Consider the following 17,324-nt stretch of genomic DNA (forward strand, 5'->3'; position numbering starts at 1 on the left):
ACCCCTCTAAAACCAGCCTGGTCGGCCACCTAAAACCAGCCAACCAGCCTAGGCTGGTTTAAGGTGGATTTTTTAGCAGGGTATCCTAATAAAGTCAATAAAAAAAATCTTAAAATCAATATAATCTAAATTATTTTTGTTTTTTATATGTACAGATTGAGTGCTGCTTTATTAGCTTAGCAAAATGCTAACATCCAGGAATGTGTGCGTTATACTGTATTAGATACTTACTGAGCCACTGCCTATTAAAGTAATTCAAATAGCCACTTAATAGATTTCTTAAAAGACATCTGCCCTCCATTGGTGTGCTGTAAAATAATATTTAGAGGAAGAGCATCTCTCTGTTATGTAAAATTATGTGCGCATATCAAATTTCTCACTAGTCCTCTGGGTGTTGATGATGACCTTCCCTTTGACCCTTCTCTGTCATCCCCAATCCATCTGCATGAGCACATACACGCGACGCACACAAACCCAAAAGGCAGAGCGTTATGAATATATCATATATTAGTTATGAATCATGCATACAAAGTTACAAATAAACATGAAAATAATATGCTGCAGTCAAAGCTGCTAACAGTATGCACATTGATCTGTTTTACACATTCATAGAATATATCATATTTTTATTTTTACCAAAAAAGTTGTTCCACACACACGCACACACAATTTGATATAGATTTTTATATATATTCATAATATACTATATATTTTTTGTCTTTTCTGGTGAGGTTTTTTAGGTATACGTATTGCTCCCCTGGAACGAATGCCTTTCACGCCTGCATTCTGTCCTTTCTTTTGTCTCGAAAGCAGTTCGTTATAATTGTTATCCCATCGTAACAATATTAAGACTCGTTAATATGATAAATAAATCAAATATATTTATATGAAGACTTAACTACTTGTACACTTACGGTTACGATGAAAAATTCCACAGATCTAAATATTCAATCTTCGTAGAAACAAAAAAAAAAAAAACGAAAATGTTATAATATTCATCACACTCTCGCAGAATTGACACATGCTTGACACTTATTGAATGACATCATGAAATATAGTGTCAACATGTGCAAGAAAATATCACAGTTTGAGTTCGTTTATCAAAAGGAAATGGGAAATTGTGGAAAAATAAAAACGTTAAATGTCGGAGTTAACTCAGCCGTAATAATTACCATGGTAAAATAATTTAAAAAACGACAACTATACTGGAATGCTAAATAAGAGAGAGCTCGAAAGAGCTCGAAGAACCGAAAGATCACCATCACACACATCGAGTATTTCAACATGAATCAATAAGAAGTGCGGATGGAATTCTGTTACTCAAGTCACCATGTTCGACAAAACGCAAATGGAGAGAAAAAAAGAGGATGTATTGCCTTCGTGTTCGCCTCTTCGCCAATGCCTTCTTTTATTTCTCAGCCCTTTTTTTCTCTCCTGTCTTCCTGCTTCACTCGCTTCTTTTCCCAATCATTTGGCCTTTCGTTACACCGGTGTCGTTCTCCTATTGAGAGTGTTAGTGTTTGAACTGTCTCCTTTTCCCAGTCGATCCAAGGTTCCCAGTCCTCGATCCCTTTCCATGGTGGCGGAGGATCCGGCGGACAGCGGAGCCTGTTGTGGCCCAGAGGAAGACGAGGTATTGAGGGTGGCGTTGGCTGAGGCAGCCAGGTTGGACTTGGAAATAGATGGCAGTGTCCCTGTCATGAGCGCTCCTCCACCACCACCTTCCTTTGTGGGAAAGTAATTGTGTAGCTGATAAAGCGTCGCACGGTCGACTGTGCCATACATTGGTGGCTTACCTTCCCTACCTAATGTATACATCGAAATATCCCCCATTCCTCCACCTCCTCCTCCGCCTCCTCCTCCTCCGGAGTGTGTGTGCGGATTGGGAAGTGTGGCTACTGAAAATGGTGGCGGGCCAGCGGCGAGGGGTGGGCCAAAGTTTTTGGGAGCGATGGCTGACGTGGGCGATTGTTCACGGGAGCGGGACGGCTCTGCTGTGGAGCGTGAGCTGGAGCGGGATGAGCGTCGGCGGAATCGGTATCCCGGCAGTCGTAACACAGCAGAGGTGGTGCTGCGGAAGAGGTCGGTGCGCGAGCGGCAGCGTAGTTCTTTGTTGCGCTCGATGTAAATGTTGACGGCCAGGACGCCCACCACCTCCGCCAGGATGAACGACAGGCCGCCGAAGTAGAAGGACCAGCCGTAAGAGTAGTGCCACTTCTTGTCCTCGTCTTTTTTGGGAGAGATGTCACTAAGTGCTGCGGAGATGTACACGATGACACCTATGATGTTGCTCAGGCCTGAATCAAAATGTGAATAAAATATGTTAGTTTAGATGTTTGATTCATGGAACACTAAGGGCGCGTGTCCACCAAAGTTTTTGTGCTGCAGAAAAGCGAGCTGATCTTTTTTTCCCTGTCAATGGAAGTGCTGAGTTTTTTTTTTAAGCTATGACTTGTAGGTCTGAGTATTTTTAGAACAGTGCTCATGTTTTGGCAGCACGTAAAAAAAACTTCAGTAGACACGCCCTCTAAATGCATGTTCATACCAAGAATTAGATTAACTGTAGGTTTTCTCAGAGTGGAATATGCGATGGACAGCCTCCCCATTTCCGCACTGCCCCATATGTAATACAGAGGTCCTTCGCAGTTCACCTTTCGCGGCCTTGCAGTTTTTGCAGATTTTTTTAGTGCAATTTGACATTTTTTACAGCACATTGTGTTCTGCGATTGGCTGTAGACCACTGTCAATCAATGTCCTCTGTGTCTTCTGTACAGTCCAGAATGAGTTCAGCTTGCCAAATTAACATAAATCTTTGATCGTGTGAGCTTCAACAAGACCAATGGAAAGGGGGTCGCACACTAGATGCGTTGCGACCCCCTTAAAGATGGTCTTCTTTAGCCTGTTGGATTAGTAACTGCAGGAAAAAAACATAATGCTGGATTCATTCATTCAGTTTAGTCCCTTTATTAATCTGGGGTCGCCACAGCGGAATGAAACGCCAACTTATCCAGCACTGATTTTATACAGCGGATGCCCTTCCAGCTGCAACCCATCTCTGGGAAACATCCATTCACACACATACACTACGGACAATTTAGTCTACCCAATTCACCTATATAACATGTCTTTGGACTGTGGGAGAAACCGGAGCACTCGAAGGAAACTCACACAAATGCAGGGAGAACAAGCAAACTCCACAAAGAAACACCAACTGACCCAGCCGAGGCTCGAACCAGTGACCTTCTTGCTGTGACACCACTACCTACTGCGCCCTGGATGTCAACATTATCTGCATGAAAGCTAAATGCTTTATGGACAGTGATGAATGTTTGCGCCTGACAACAGGTTTTGATCTTTGGTCTCAGTTTAATAATGGACTTATTTTTAAACAGTGTTTAAACAAGGGAGAAACGTGTGAAAATGGTGATGTCTGTCTGAGAAAAGAGCATAAAGTGAGGGGTTTTACAGCTTTAAAACATCTAAAACAATTGTAAAACATAGAGTGGACTACTATATAGTGGGTTCTATATATTGAGATTAAGGATTAATTAATTGCGAGTAACTCCCACGATTAACGAGGGACCACTGTACTCTAGATACACACAACAAATCTTTTTAAAGAATTTATTTAAAGAATTCCAATCCCTTGAGACTTTTGTTCAAATTCATTCGGTTTAGTCTCAATTTCAGAGGTCGCCACAGCGGAATAAACTAACTATTATAAACGCCAACTATTTCAGCATGTTTTAAGCAGCGGATGCCTTTCCAGCCGCAACCCAGAACTGGGAAACACTCATACACACTCTTTCACAAACACACTCATACACTACGGCCAATTTAGTTAATCCATTTCAACTATATGGAGGAAACCCACGTGCTTTGTTCAACTTCACAACATAAATGAAGATATTTTAGATGAAACCTGAGAGCTCCCTCATCCTCTCTATACAGCAATGCTCATGAGACGCTCAAAATGCACTGTCAAAACAGTCCATGTCACTTCTGTGGTTCAGTTATAATCTTACGAAGCTCCAATTGTAAATATGGCCTTGTTAACCTTTAAATTCTCTCCCTCATCAGGTCAGGGTGCACATTTATATGGGCAGTACAATGTAATGCTATTAGAGTCAGCAGATCAAAATGCTGTATTGCTTGGTAAACGTAAACCCTATTTTGTCATGCAACAAAGGTGTCAGGTGATTGGATAATGCAGAACATAGAACATAATTGTTAATTACTCTAAAGTGGGCATTTAATAATAATAATAATTATATATATATATATATATATATATATATATATATATATATATATATATATATATATATATATATATATTTTTTTTTTTTTTTTTTTTTTTTTTTTTTAGTTAAATTTGAGAAACAAAGTTAATATTAAGACTTTAAGGTGGGTTATTTAAAAATTATTTATATTTATTTTTAATTATCTTTCAGTTTTTCAGCATGCCATTATTTTTAATGTAAACATTTTTAGTATTTCTTTTGTGACTTAACTTTTCTCTTTCCTGTTCTTTTTCTGCCATAATTACAGCAAAGGTATTAGCGAAAATAGAATCTTTATCAAATGTGTGAAACAGTAGACTAAAATAATGGCTGCTGAAAATTTTGCTTTGTATCACATGAAAGAAATATTATTACTATTATTCATTTTAGAAATTCATTTATTGATTGGATTGTAAGTTGGTTCTGAATAAAACACTGAAATATGGCACAAAGTAATGTCATGACAATTTAGTGAATTCACAAAATAAGGATCCATAATTACTGTAAATTAGTATTCTGTAAGTGTCACAATAAATAATGTTACCTGCCACCACGAACAAAATGCCTGCTCCCAAAATGATGTGTCTTTTGGTTTTGTAGAAGCGACTGGACGCCACACACACTCCACCTAGCAGCAATAATATGGCACTGAGGATAGGAAATATACTGGAGGCTCTGACCACACCTAAGAGAAGAAAAAGAAGAAGATAACAAATAAATGCATTTTTTTCCATATACACTTACATTTTGAATGAAAAAATTTATGGACCGTACAAGACCACAAAAGACTCCAGACTTACGTAAAAGGTACTCAGCAGCATCCTGGTCATAATCCGCATCCTCTGGGAAATGATTAATCTGGGAACAAACTCCTCGCTTCAGTCCTGAACACAAAAAAGAGAAAGTGTTCAATACTTCTACCATTATATTTGATAGGGCTGGATGATTCATCAAAATGAAACTGCGATTTAGCAATGCTGCGATTGTCACGTCTTGTCATGGAAGCATGGGTGTGTGATCAGTAGTAAGTCTCAGAGGGCGATCTCATGCAGAAACTCCAAATACCCACAAAGAAGAAACCGAGGAAATTCCTATAGCATTGCATTTCAACACTAGAGCTACTGAGGCAGTCATTTTGACCAGTTATTAATTTAATAACTTTGTTGAAATAAAACACATATCTATAATTCCCTGAATTTTACTAAATATGTGTATATTTCCCTTTATTAAACATTGTTATTTTATTGAAATTACAAAACTTAATAGTTCTTGTTATTTCTACCATAAGTCAAAATGTCAGTTGTCTGCTTCTTTTACCTGTGACTTTAAATATGCGAGCCTCTGCTGCCTAGCAACTTCCTATTATCAAAAACATAACTTTCTGTTGGCAAAAACATACCTTTACTTTAGATATGTCTTTCAAAACAGCATATTCAGTGCCGCAAAAAACCCTGCAGGCACAGGGCGTCAACATAACGTCACACTGTCGTTGTACCCCAACATTGTCAGAGTGTATGTCAATGGCTGTGAGTCACCTCAGGTCAAAAGCAGCATACCCTTGTTCTTTTTCGCTTATTTCTTTTCTCTCTCTGTCACATATCATATAAACCATTTACTTCAGTCAACATGTTGATATTCTGCTTATGGCCATTGTCATACTTCACATCTTAAAGGATCTCTGCGTTTGAAACCATAAAACATTTAGACGACAATTATTTAATTGTACTTTGCATAATTTTTAGTGTTTAGGGTGATTATGAAGGCACTGATATTATCATAAAGCTATATTTCACCACTTTTTAGTAGAAACACTGAACACACTGGTTACACTTTACGATAAGGTTCATTAGTTAATGCATTTACTAACATGAACTAATCATGAACAACACTTGTACAGCATTTATTAATCATAATTGAACATTTACTAATGCATTATTAACATTCAAGTCCATGCTTGTTAACATTAGTTAATGCACCATGAGTTACATGAACTAACAATGAACAACTGTATTTTCATAAAAGTGTTTATTTTTGTCCCCAATTTCTGATTAATGGAGAGAAGATTTTTTCAACACATTTCTAAACATAAAAAATGTAATAACTCATTTCTCATAACTGATTTATTTTATGTTTGCCTTGATGACAGTAAATAATATTTGACTAGATATTTTTCAAGACACTTCTATACAGCTTAAAGTGACATTTAAGGGCTTAAATAGGTTAATTAGGTTAACTAGGCAAGTTAGGGTAATTAGGCAAGTTATTGTACAACGATGGTTTGTTCTTTAGACTATTTTTTAATTAAGACCTGCTCTTATTCTAGGCGAAAAGCTCCAGAAGAAAAATATTATCAGACATACTGTGAAATTTCCTTGCTCTGTTAAACATCATTTGGGAAATATTTAAAAAAGACAAAGAAAAATTCAAAGGGGGGCTAATAATTCTGACTTAAACTGTATGTATCGGTCAACATCTAAAAAATTATGTTTTAGGGTTTCAAAAATCACATTTATTCACATTTAATTTAAAAACTTAATTTCAGTTTTGCTTTTTTTTTTTGTAGCTCAGCAAATAAATAAACTAACAATCAAACAAAAGGTTATGCTAAATTAGAAATGACAATGTCTGTTTGAGAGATTTACAACAACTTTCCCCATCATTTCTCCATCTCTTCTCTGATTGGTTGGCCGGCCAAATCAAAGGTTACCATGGGCCAACTATGGCCCCACTTGCCCTAGTTTGGGCATCTCTGCTACAGACAATTCTGAACTTGGTTCAAAATTCCTTACTATTTTTATAAAAATAAATGAATATTTTAAAAGTTTACTGCATTATTATATACTTTTGAAAGAAATTTCAAAAATTGATTTAAACATTTATATATATATATATATATATATATATATATATATATATATATATATATATATATATATATATATATATATATATATATATTCTCCCAATGTTTGCTTGGGTTTCCTTTGGACTGTGGGGGGAAACCGGAGCATCCAAAGACATGTGGTATAGGTGAATTAGCTATGCTAAATTTTCCGTGGTGTATGTGTGTGAATGAGTGTGTATGGATGTTCCCCGTCATAGGTTGCAGCTTGAAGGGTGTCCTGCTGCGTAAAACATATGCTGGATCCCACTGTGGCAACTCCAGATTATAAAGTGACTAAGCCGAAAAGAAAATGAATGAATGAACGAATGAATTTAGAATAATCAAATACCTTATTATAACTATTGCAAATATTTTCATCATAAACACTGAATGTACTTCGCCATGATGCTTTGCAACAGAATTATTAAAACATTTCATTAAAAAAATATTAAAGCATATGGGTAATGCTAAAAACAAATGTATTACTAATGATATCAAATACCCTTGAAATAGAATTATTTGCACTGAAAAACGCAGAGAAATGAAGTGAGCAATATAATAAGTGGAAATGACTTTGTTTTTGTCTAGTTTGATTATGCTGCACGCACCTTTGACCTGCCATGACTCACCGCATAATCACCGCCACTGACATGCACTCCTCTGGGTTTCTAATGCAACTGAATAATAATAATAATAAAAGAACATACAGTGTGAGTTTGTTTAAAACCTGTCTCCAGAGACCCGTGTGCTGTTAAAACAACTCGCTGAACATGAGCAGCCCTGCAGAGCCCACTGGCTGAACAAATCTGGAGGCAACACTTCTTACAGTGCTGTTGAAGACTGTAGAGTAATCTTAAAGCTGGACAGTGAAACCAGTTTGTGATAATATGTTTGACTCAGTGGTCTAGATTTTGCTCCTCTGTAAAATATTAATGTACCTGCATAAAGGCACAAAACGTCAAATAGTCATAGATTTGAATAGGGAAAAGCATAAAAAGTAATATGCCCGCTCTAGTGGTTGAAACCCCACCTTCTAGTAAAGGAGCCAAACGTCAATCACTATAGACTGAAGATTCTCTAGGGGAGGGGCTCAGTACAGACTAGGTTTGTCACGGTACTGGAATTCGATACCAACCGGTCCTGAAATTTACGGTCACATACTTAAACACAGCTGATTTGCCATTGTGTTTACGTGCTCATCAGAAACAACTCACTGCTGTTTACACACAGGCTGGCACTACGTAGGTGATTTTAATTTAAATTTACTGAATCTAAATTTTAATTTACTACTCGACCGTTAGAAAAGTACATTCTACACAATATGAATGTCGTGCGTCTGAATAGAAATCAGACGCACAACATCCGCCATTTTTTCATTAACATGTGACCTACTCGTGTCAGTTGCGTCGCTTCACTCCCATTCATGAATTCTCTTGCAGTGCATCATGAAAAATATTAGCCTATTAGTCTATTCTATTGCCAGAAGTATTAGTTCATCTGAGTATTTCTCGCATGGTGTTTTTCGAAATCTATCAATTCGAACATACTACTCCGTTCGCATACTTTATAACGTACTATTTAGTATGGATGAGATACGAGAGATCCGCTGATGAATCGCGGCTTTAAAACACTCCATTGTCCCTGTATCTGTTTTTAAACAGAGGGAAGTTTTTTTTTGCCAGAATAAAACGATTTAGGTTTTTGCATTAGGTGGCTGAAAAGCTTTTCTGGCTTTATACTGCAAAAACAACCGGCTGAATGTACATTATCCCTTACTTACTATTTAGTATAAGTCATTTAAATTAATTTAATTAGCTTTCACCCTAAAATTTTTTCAACCATTTACTCACCCTCAAAAGGTTTCAAATATTTATGACTTTCTTTCTTCTGTATTTTTTATGAAAGAAGAAACAAACTAATATAGATGTCAACTATGCCATGCCATGTCAGATTTGATAAACTTAACTTTCTATTCACCAAAGAATCCTGAATAAGATATTCAAAAATATATAAAGCAGCACAATCATTTTCAGTATTATTATTATTATTATTATTATTATTGTTGTTGTTGTTGTTGTTGTTGTTGTTGTTGTTATTATTATTATTATTAATAATAATAATAATAATAATTTCTCTATTGTCAATCAAATGAATGCAGCCCTTTTTCAAAAGCATTAAAAGTCTTACTGACCTTAAACTATCTACAGTCATAAAGTAATAATAAATTAAACTTGCCCTCCAAATAAAGCATTTTAAAAGGCACTGGTTTATAATATAAGTTTTAAATGCTACCATTTGCCCATCCTCACTCTAAAACTTCCATTAATGACTTTGTCAGACTGCACAGGTTGAGCCCTCCTTCATGCATCATTTCCTCCTCACATTCACACATGGCCCAATCCTTCGCCCCCTCACACAGACCCAGCCGGTCACTCACCCTCCAGGCAGCAGATTCTCCAGAGACCGGAGTGGGTGAGGGCTCCCGGGTCCTTCTTGTCCTTGTTGTGCGGGTCGTCCTGAGAGGAGTTGGCAGTGCTGTTGCAGATGAAGGCGCGAGCGTACAGCCAGTAGTCTGTGCCGATGGCTACGGTCATCAGGGCGAAGGCTGCAAACGCTCCAACGGTGGTGAGAAGCACCTGAATCCCTCGCTCGCACCACACCATGGCTGAAATCAGAGAATGCAAGTTCAAAATAATTGACGATGAGACATTTATTTACTACAAAACAATGCATTATTTTTCAATAATTCAATGTATCGGAGGCAGCATGGTGGCTCAGTGGTTAGCATGTTCAACAAGAAGGTCACTGGTTTGAGTCTCGGCTGAGCCAGTTGGCATTTCTGTGTGGAGTTTGCATGTTCTCTCTTTGTTAGTGTGGGTTCTCTCCAGGTGGTCCGGTTTCCCCCATAGTCCAGAGACATGCGCTATAGGTGAAATGAATAAGTTAAATTAGCCTTAGTGTATGTGTGTGAATGAGTGTGTCTGGGGCTGGAAGGGCATCCGCTTCATAAAACATATGCTGGAATAGTAGGTGGTTCATTCCACTGTGGCAACCCCTGATAAAAAAGGGACTAAGCCAAAGAAAAGTAAATGAATGTATCAGATTATTCTGCTTATACTCCACATATTACAGTTACTTACAAGACATTTTTTAGATGATGTATTTTAAGACATTTGACTGTTTTCAGTCCTCAAACAGCTGATTAGTTTCTTATACATTTCATCCAAAGCCTTTTGCTTATTTTGATTTTATTTTAGTGTTGTATGCTGTGTTTTTTGAAATAGCAGAATCATTCGTCGTAGTGATTTGGAAGTAATGCAGTTAAGACCTGCCAGTCAAGAATTACTTTAGCTGTACTTTAATCTGAAAATAAATGCACACCTTAGATTGGTCATTATTAGCCAATCAGAATCAAGCATTCAAAACTGCTGTAGTATAAAGGTGTCATATGTTGCCCCATTTCATAAATCTCTGCTGGGTTTCCCCCAACCTGTTTTGAAGAATTGTATAGAAAAGGAGTGACGGAAACATAATAATTTTTTTACACTCGCTTGTGGTGGATTTGACCTTGTGCAAAAAGGGTTAAATCAAATACGAGGAGATGGAATCACATTTGAAGAATTAACTTTAACCTAGCGAATATTACACCCACATGACTCTATTAAGTTTTGCTTTGTTTACGGTTGGTTACTAGGTTACCAATACTACGGTCAGCCGCTCTAACAACTAATTGGAAACACACCTAATTTGCATTTATTTTTACAGATTTTACTTTAACATGGAATAAGCAGAATTACTAGCCCCTTTCACACAGTAATACAGGTAAATATCCAGAAAATTTCCAGAACGACTTTCGAAAAAATCGCTGTTCACAGAGACAAAGACATTGGGGATTTTTTTCTGGAAAAGACCATTGACGCATCCTTTCTAAAATGACATAATTTACCAGAAATGGCCTATAAACAGCTGCGCTTGTATTTGAGAACATAATAGGGATCAGACTTTTGTTAAAAGCTTTAGCATTCATGCAGCTGCTTTTGTCCCAGAGACATCCAAAGGCAGAATTGTGAACCGCAGCTAAATGTTTACACATTTGACTACAGTACAAATTTTGTGGAAGGATAAGTACTGAGAACAACTTTGAAGTTAACATTTGGAGGAACACTTTCACATGTCGAAACGTAACTAACCGGAGCACTCTATCATATGCACAAGCGCTGAACGCAGGGCTTGCAGGTAAACTCACAGCGGTTTGTCATAAGCATTTTATCGATAATTTTTTCCACAGTTGGCATTAATAATGAACATAGATACATTATCTGACTAACAACTAGTAGCTAAATGTGTCTCAAAAAGTATAAAAAAACTTGTATTTTCATAAACAGCACAGATGTTTTTGCGCGGTTATTTCTATTGAAACTGTTGAGCTAATGCTGCAGAATTTCGTTCTATGTATATGTACATGTGAATGACAATTTCACTCCATTATTTACATAACTTGGATTAAAACAAGACAGCATTTTTGAGTGTATGCCAATTTTAAAAGTGTAAATTATTAATGTATTGATTTAATATTTTTATGTATTATTTTATCTTACTTTTGTGTGTAGTGATTAGTGTAAATTTGATTTGAGTAGCATGATTGTAGCAAGTCAAATACACAGTTTACCATCCATTTTACAAAAAAAAAAAAAAATTAAATTAAAGCTCTGAACGAATTAAGTCAACCCAGGCTCATTCTGAAATGTAGCCCTATATACATTTCTGGAGATCATGAAATGCATCTCAGAAGCTACATTTTATTTATTTATTTATTTTTTGTAGCTTTTGTTTTCGCGAATCCACCAGAGGCCGCTGTGTATGCTTTTTGAGATCTCAAATTTCTCTCGCGAGTGCCATTTATGCCTGCTGTTCTCGTGTAAATTCACCAGAGGCCGCTGTCGACTCACTGACTGATTGACCAACCGACCAATCCCGCACCTAACCCCTTCTTTAAACCCAACCGATAGTATTTTAAAAAGCACAGATTGACCCGCACCCACCCCCTTCCCTAAACCCAAACGATAGTATTTTTAAAAGCACTGATTGACCCACACCCAACCCTTCCCTAAACCCAACCGATAGTGTTTTAAAAAGCACAGATTGACCCGCACTATAGCTCTGCATTCCCGCAGGAGCCACAGGACCCGACCAGATTTCTTGTGGCGGGGGAATACATTTCTGAATAAAGCGCAGAGCGGTCGGTAACTGGTGTAACTTGAACGGGAGCGGGCGGTCTAACAATATCACTCCCGACTCCCGAGCAAGCACACGTATGAATGTGTGTGAATGAGAGAACGTGATGCTGTGTTTAGCTTGATTGTTGTCACTTGCTTGATGCTGTGTGTCTATGTGTGTTTTTACAGACAGCTTGTTATAGGCTGTCTGGACTCTGTATAGTTGGGTGGTTTTTGGATTTAGTCTCGCGCAGATCTCTAACCCGCACCTTCCCTAAACCCAACCGATAGTGTTTTAAAAAGGCACCGATTGACCCGCACCCACCCCTTCCCTAAATCCAACCAATAGTGTTTTAAAAAGCACCAACAGACCAGCGCCCACTCACTTCCCTAAACATAACCGACAGTGTTTTAAAAAAAAGCCCTTGCCTGATTTTTACCATGTTTTCAGATTTTACCACATTCACACTCTGTTATTTACTTGTTTATTTTATTTTTTGGCTTCTCTTTTATATTTTACCTGCTTTCTGGAACTGTTCTTCATAGAAATCAAACCCCATCGTCGTGGTCAATTCCTCTCTGAGTCTCAAATCTGCCGACGTACATGTCGAGCTAACTGGACAAACTGGTAACATCGGAAAAAGCCGTCCGTACGGAGGTAAGTTGACATACTGCCTCGTAGCGTTCATTTTAAAGAAGAAATGCAGGTATACGTAGCTCTGACTACATAATTCGCAATCCCCAGAAATGTATATAGGGGTATGTTATCAGAAGGAGCCTATGTTGAAATAAGTGGTGCTTCATTTCACTGTGGTGACTGATGATAAATCAGGTACTAAACTGAAGGAAAATGAATGAATGAGAACCAATTAAGAAGATAGAGCAGCGAACTAAAAGAACTCAATGAACCTTGAGCAACCAACACTTCAGAAACATCTACGAAAAAGTTAGACCGAAAATGATGGTGGAAGCAGACTATCAAAAAACATGACAACCAATGTGATAACAGCGCCGGCGGCCATTAATGAGATCTGATTACCTGGAGGAATGTGTCTTGCCTTCCCATCCATCCCTGCAGCTCTCCAAGCCTAGTCACTGAAGATTGAGCCGACCAGAACGTCCAAGCAGCAGCATCCATCGACTGTTATCCCTCGCTCTTTCTTCCCCCTCTTTCCTCTCTCTCTCTTTCTTTCTCTCTCTCCCCCTGTTCTCCTGCCCGTGGGTGGGTGTAGATTTTCTAGGTTTCGCTGCTTTTCTCCTCTCAGAAAGATTTCATGGCAGGAATCCTACCGCTTCTCCTCCTGAAGAGAAACCAACAATAAGAACAGAAACAAGGTTTTAAAAAAAACACCTCAAGCTTGCACTATTGCCATTAAACGATCATTATCATGACAGCAATACGCTTTACATGTATGTCATCCGAGAGGAGATGGTTACGTCGCACATACATCCGTGCGAGGAGCGAGGGATATATAAAGAAAAAGAGAATAGAAAGCAAGACAGAGCGTGCGCCATCCCGTCGCCATGGCAACAGCGCATTCTGAAGTGGAGAACAGAACAGGATGGTGTGTGTGATGTTGGTGAGTGAGGTGATGCCAGTGTGTTTGTGTGCGTGTCTGTGTGTTCATGATAACATACCTAGTGGTTTGGCACTGTCATGGATGTCCAGAATGCACCTGGCTTCGATCAGCAGTGTTTTGAGTGATGCGCTAATGACATGCGGAGCGAGGACAGCTGATCTGTCCCCCTGTGACGAGCTCAGACTCTAATAGGCGGTTACTTAGAGTTCTGTTCTGTTCAGCAATTGTCGTCAGTCCTGATCATTCTCAGAAAACAGGATGCCAAATTGTCAAAAAAAGGCTGCCAGGAAGTTACACTGTTTAGATTAAAGTTAAAGCTAAATAAATAAATAATATAATCTAGAAATATTGTATATAGATTAAAGGTTCTTTTCATACAGGCATATACTAATAATTAAAAATACATCCTGGTCACTAAACAAGAACATCAATTTTCAATGTACTTTTAATAATGTTAAAAATACTATACTAAGGCTGGGCGATATTGCAAAAAAATGTATCACAATATCATGTTTAATATCATTCGATATCGATAGTTATTAAATATTTTTTAATATTGGTATTATTTTTCATTTACCAACTTTCTTGTAATTTACCAACATTACTAAGGCAGTTTTAATAGTCAAAAACAAAAATATTATAGTGAAAACAAACATTTGTATATAAATTTACGAAGGAAAAAAGTTTTAATAGTCAAAAACAAAAATATCGATATTTTGTCAATAGACAAAAAGACATGCGGTACAGGTGAATTGGGTAGGCTAAATTGTCCGTAATGTATGAGTGTGTGTCTAAATGTGTATGGATGTTTCCCAGAGATGGGTTGCAGCTGGAAGGGCATCAGCTGCGTAAAGACTTGCTGGATAAGTTGGTGGTTCATTCCGCTGTGGCAACTCTGGATTAATAAAGGGACTAAGCCGACAAGAAAATGAATGAATGAATGAATATTTTTGAAAACAATCCTATATTGAGATATAATACGAGAGGTCCCAGGTTCAAATCCCGGAATAGCCCCCACATTTAACCCACCAGTCCTACTGTATCCATCCTGTTTTGAGCTGAAATCAAAATGGCGATTCTTTGTATGGAAGTTGGTTGCTCTAACAAGAAGGCTAAAGACCATAGCCTTTAGCGTCTGTCTCTAGAGTACCTTTAGAGGTCAGAGGAGTAAGGTTAACCTGCATAGCACTTTGCTAGCTGTTTAGCTAAATAAATAAATAAATAATCTAGTCTAGAAATACTGTATATAGATAAAATGTTCTCATTGCTACATGCATATACTAATAATCAAGAATAAATCCTGGTCACTGAACAAGAATAATAATTTTGAATGTACATTTAATAATATTAAAAGTACTATACTGGGGCTGGGCGATATTGCAAAAAAAAATATTAGTATATCATGTTTCATATTATTTGATATTGATAATTACTGAATGTTTTTTAACTATCCATTTAGGAATATTAGTCGTTTTTTTTTTTTTTTTTTTATTTAACCACTTTATTATAACATACCAACATTACTAAGGCAGTTTTAATAGTCAACAGTGAAAAATATATTTCAAAAACAAAAATATTGATATCTTGTCAATATCGCTTAAACTTTTTTTGATATTGATAATGGTGTTCAATCAATAAATATTATAATTGATTTTATTGCCCAGCCCTATACTATACAATTATTAAGCATTCCTCGTTTCTATATTACAATGCAACTGATGCATTATTATTATTATTATTATTGTAAACAAATGTATTTTTTAAAAGTTAACTTTAGGCTGTATAACTGGAAATGTAATTGAAGTTTATGTCTCTACATCATTTTTTATTTTATTTTTTTTTTTGCTTTCTGGCACTAAAAATGAAGGCCTTTCTTTGGTCACATACTGCACAAGTTGGTGGAGAAAAGGCAAGCCAAGAGGTTCAACGATACATATGAATGAACTTCTCCAGGGCACAAATGGCCTCCCGCACTAAACATTCACATTTTACAAAACAGGGCAACCATGTGTCATGTCTGATAATATATGAAACTACAGAGATTCAGTGCCTTGCAGGAATGCCTTAAGTCAAACACCACATCTCATACAACCGGAAAACATACAAAACCAACAAATGACTTCAACATTAGGACGTGCTTAATATTGCTGTTGTCATGCAATCAATTAAGTGACCACATTTTCATCAAAACACATTAGCCTAATGAATGAACCCAGCAAACAATTTTCTGTTTAATAGACATCTAAACGTCTATTAATTTTTCACTGACATTCCAAATTTAGCCTTGTTTTAGACAAGACAAATATGTTTAGAGGTCTATTAGACAGCTTTTAAAAACAACAAAAAATGCTTGCTGCAATGAATGAATGAATGAATGAATGAATGAATGAATGAATGAATGAATGAAAATGAATGAATGAATGAATGAATGAATGAATGAATGAATGAATGAATGAATGAATGAATGAATGAATGAATGCTAACAGAGAGACATCCAATGATGGTCGTAATAAAATATGCGTGGCTCCTTAATAAATGCAATTTAAACTGTGAAGCGCCAATTATAATCCCATGGGTCTTGGTTGAATAGGTCACCAGTGCAACACGTAGCGATGATGTTGCTGTGACTGGAGACCTTCGGCAAATCAATGATTTGTTGTTTTGATATTAAAGGCGTTGAAGAAACAAACTCGATGACTGATTTCCCTTTGCCATCAAAATGACTGACAGATGCTTCTCAGGAGACCGATTCTAAGCGTTTAGTCCGCGCGCGCATCTCCATGAGCTCGCGCATCTGCCATCGAGGCGCTTTTACAGATTTCACAATATCCAACAGCCGAATAACAGCACAAACACACAATGGTCCAAACAGTTTTTAATAAATCTCTTGGAAAAACCAAACAAGCGTCAAGTAAAAGCGCCCGCGCACGTCAGTAAATTTTCACGATTCATTTCGAGTGTTTTATAAAGCCCTTCTGTAAGACACTCTTCTAAAATGTATCATATAATCTGAATATGCGAATGTTTGATGTATTCTCGCCTTACCTTTGCAGTTTCGACATGTATCCCTGTTGCTTGTCGGTCGTAATTCTCTGAGGCGGTTCTGGAGAGGCGGTGAATGAGGGGGCGTTCAGAGACAGTTGTGTTCATGTGAATAAACGATGCTGAAGCAGGAATTAGCCGACAGGACTTGCTTAATATTGATCAACAGACACATCACAGTTCTCTAAGAGCAGATCTGCGGGATGACAGAGCCGAACTAATTCAACAAGGGGTATGTTTTCTGTCGGAGGTTGAAGACTGGTTACATTGGTTGTTGGACATACTTAGACTAAATATTATTATTATTTTATTTGCCTTC

At 37.3% G+C, this 17,324-nt stretch overlaps 1 protein-coding gene across 2 annotated transcripts; it reads right to left on the reverse strand.

The window, feature by feature from the left end:
* Positions 1-484: 484 nt before the first annotated feature.
* Positions 485-17,119, reverse strand: cacng8a (calcium channel, voltage-dependent, gamma subunit 8a). Of its 2 annotated transcripts, none has more exons than NM_001326483.1 (6): positions 17,009-17,119; positions 13,423-13,684; positions 9,605-9,832; positions 5,084-5,167; positions 4,828-4,968; positions 485-2,297 (listed from the first exon to the last, which is right to left on the reverse strand). In NM_001326483.1, the coding sequence occupies exons 2-6, from the start codon at positions 13,451-13,453 to the stop codon at positions 1,483-1,485; spliced, it is 1,299 nt and encodes a 432-aa protein (NP_001313412.1). In that variant the 5' UTR covers positions 13,454-13,684; positions 17,009-17,119; the 3' UTR covers positions 485-1,482. The 2 variants fall into 2 exon arrangements, with proteins under 2 accessions (NP_001313412.1, XP_087150520.1); XM_087294394.1 differs by lacking the exon at positions 17,009-17,119 and adding an exon at positions 13,792-13,857 and having other exon boundaries at positions 490-2,297.
* Positions 17,120-17,324: the final 205 nt, after the last annotated feature.

The sequence above is a fragment of the Danio rerio genome, chromosome 19 (genome assembly GCF_052040795.2).
Source record: "Danio rerio strain M-AB ecotype USA chromosome 19, GRCz13ab, whole genome shotgun sequence".
NCBI classification, from domain to species: Eukaryota; Metazoa; Chordata; class Actinopteri; order Cypriniformes; family Danionidae; genus Danio; species Danio rerio.

Coding starts and splice junctions, on each gene's coding strand:
- cacng8a (NM_001326483.1), bottom strand. CDS start 13,453: ATGGATGGGAAGGCAAGACACATTCCTCCAG. Junction 4,969..5,083: donor TGCTGCTGAGTACCTTTTAC/GTAAGTCTGGAG, acceptor TTCTTCTCTTAG/GTGTGGTCAGAGCCTCCAGT. Junction 2,298..4,827: donor CATTTTGTTCGTGGTGGCAG/GTAACATTATTT, acceptor ATTTTGATTCAG/GCCTGAGCAACATCATAGGT.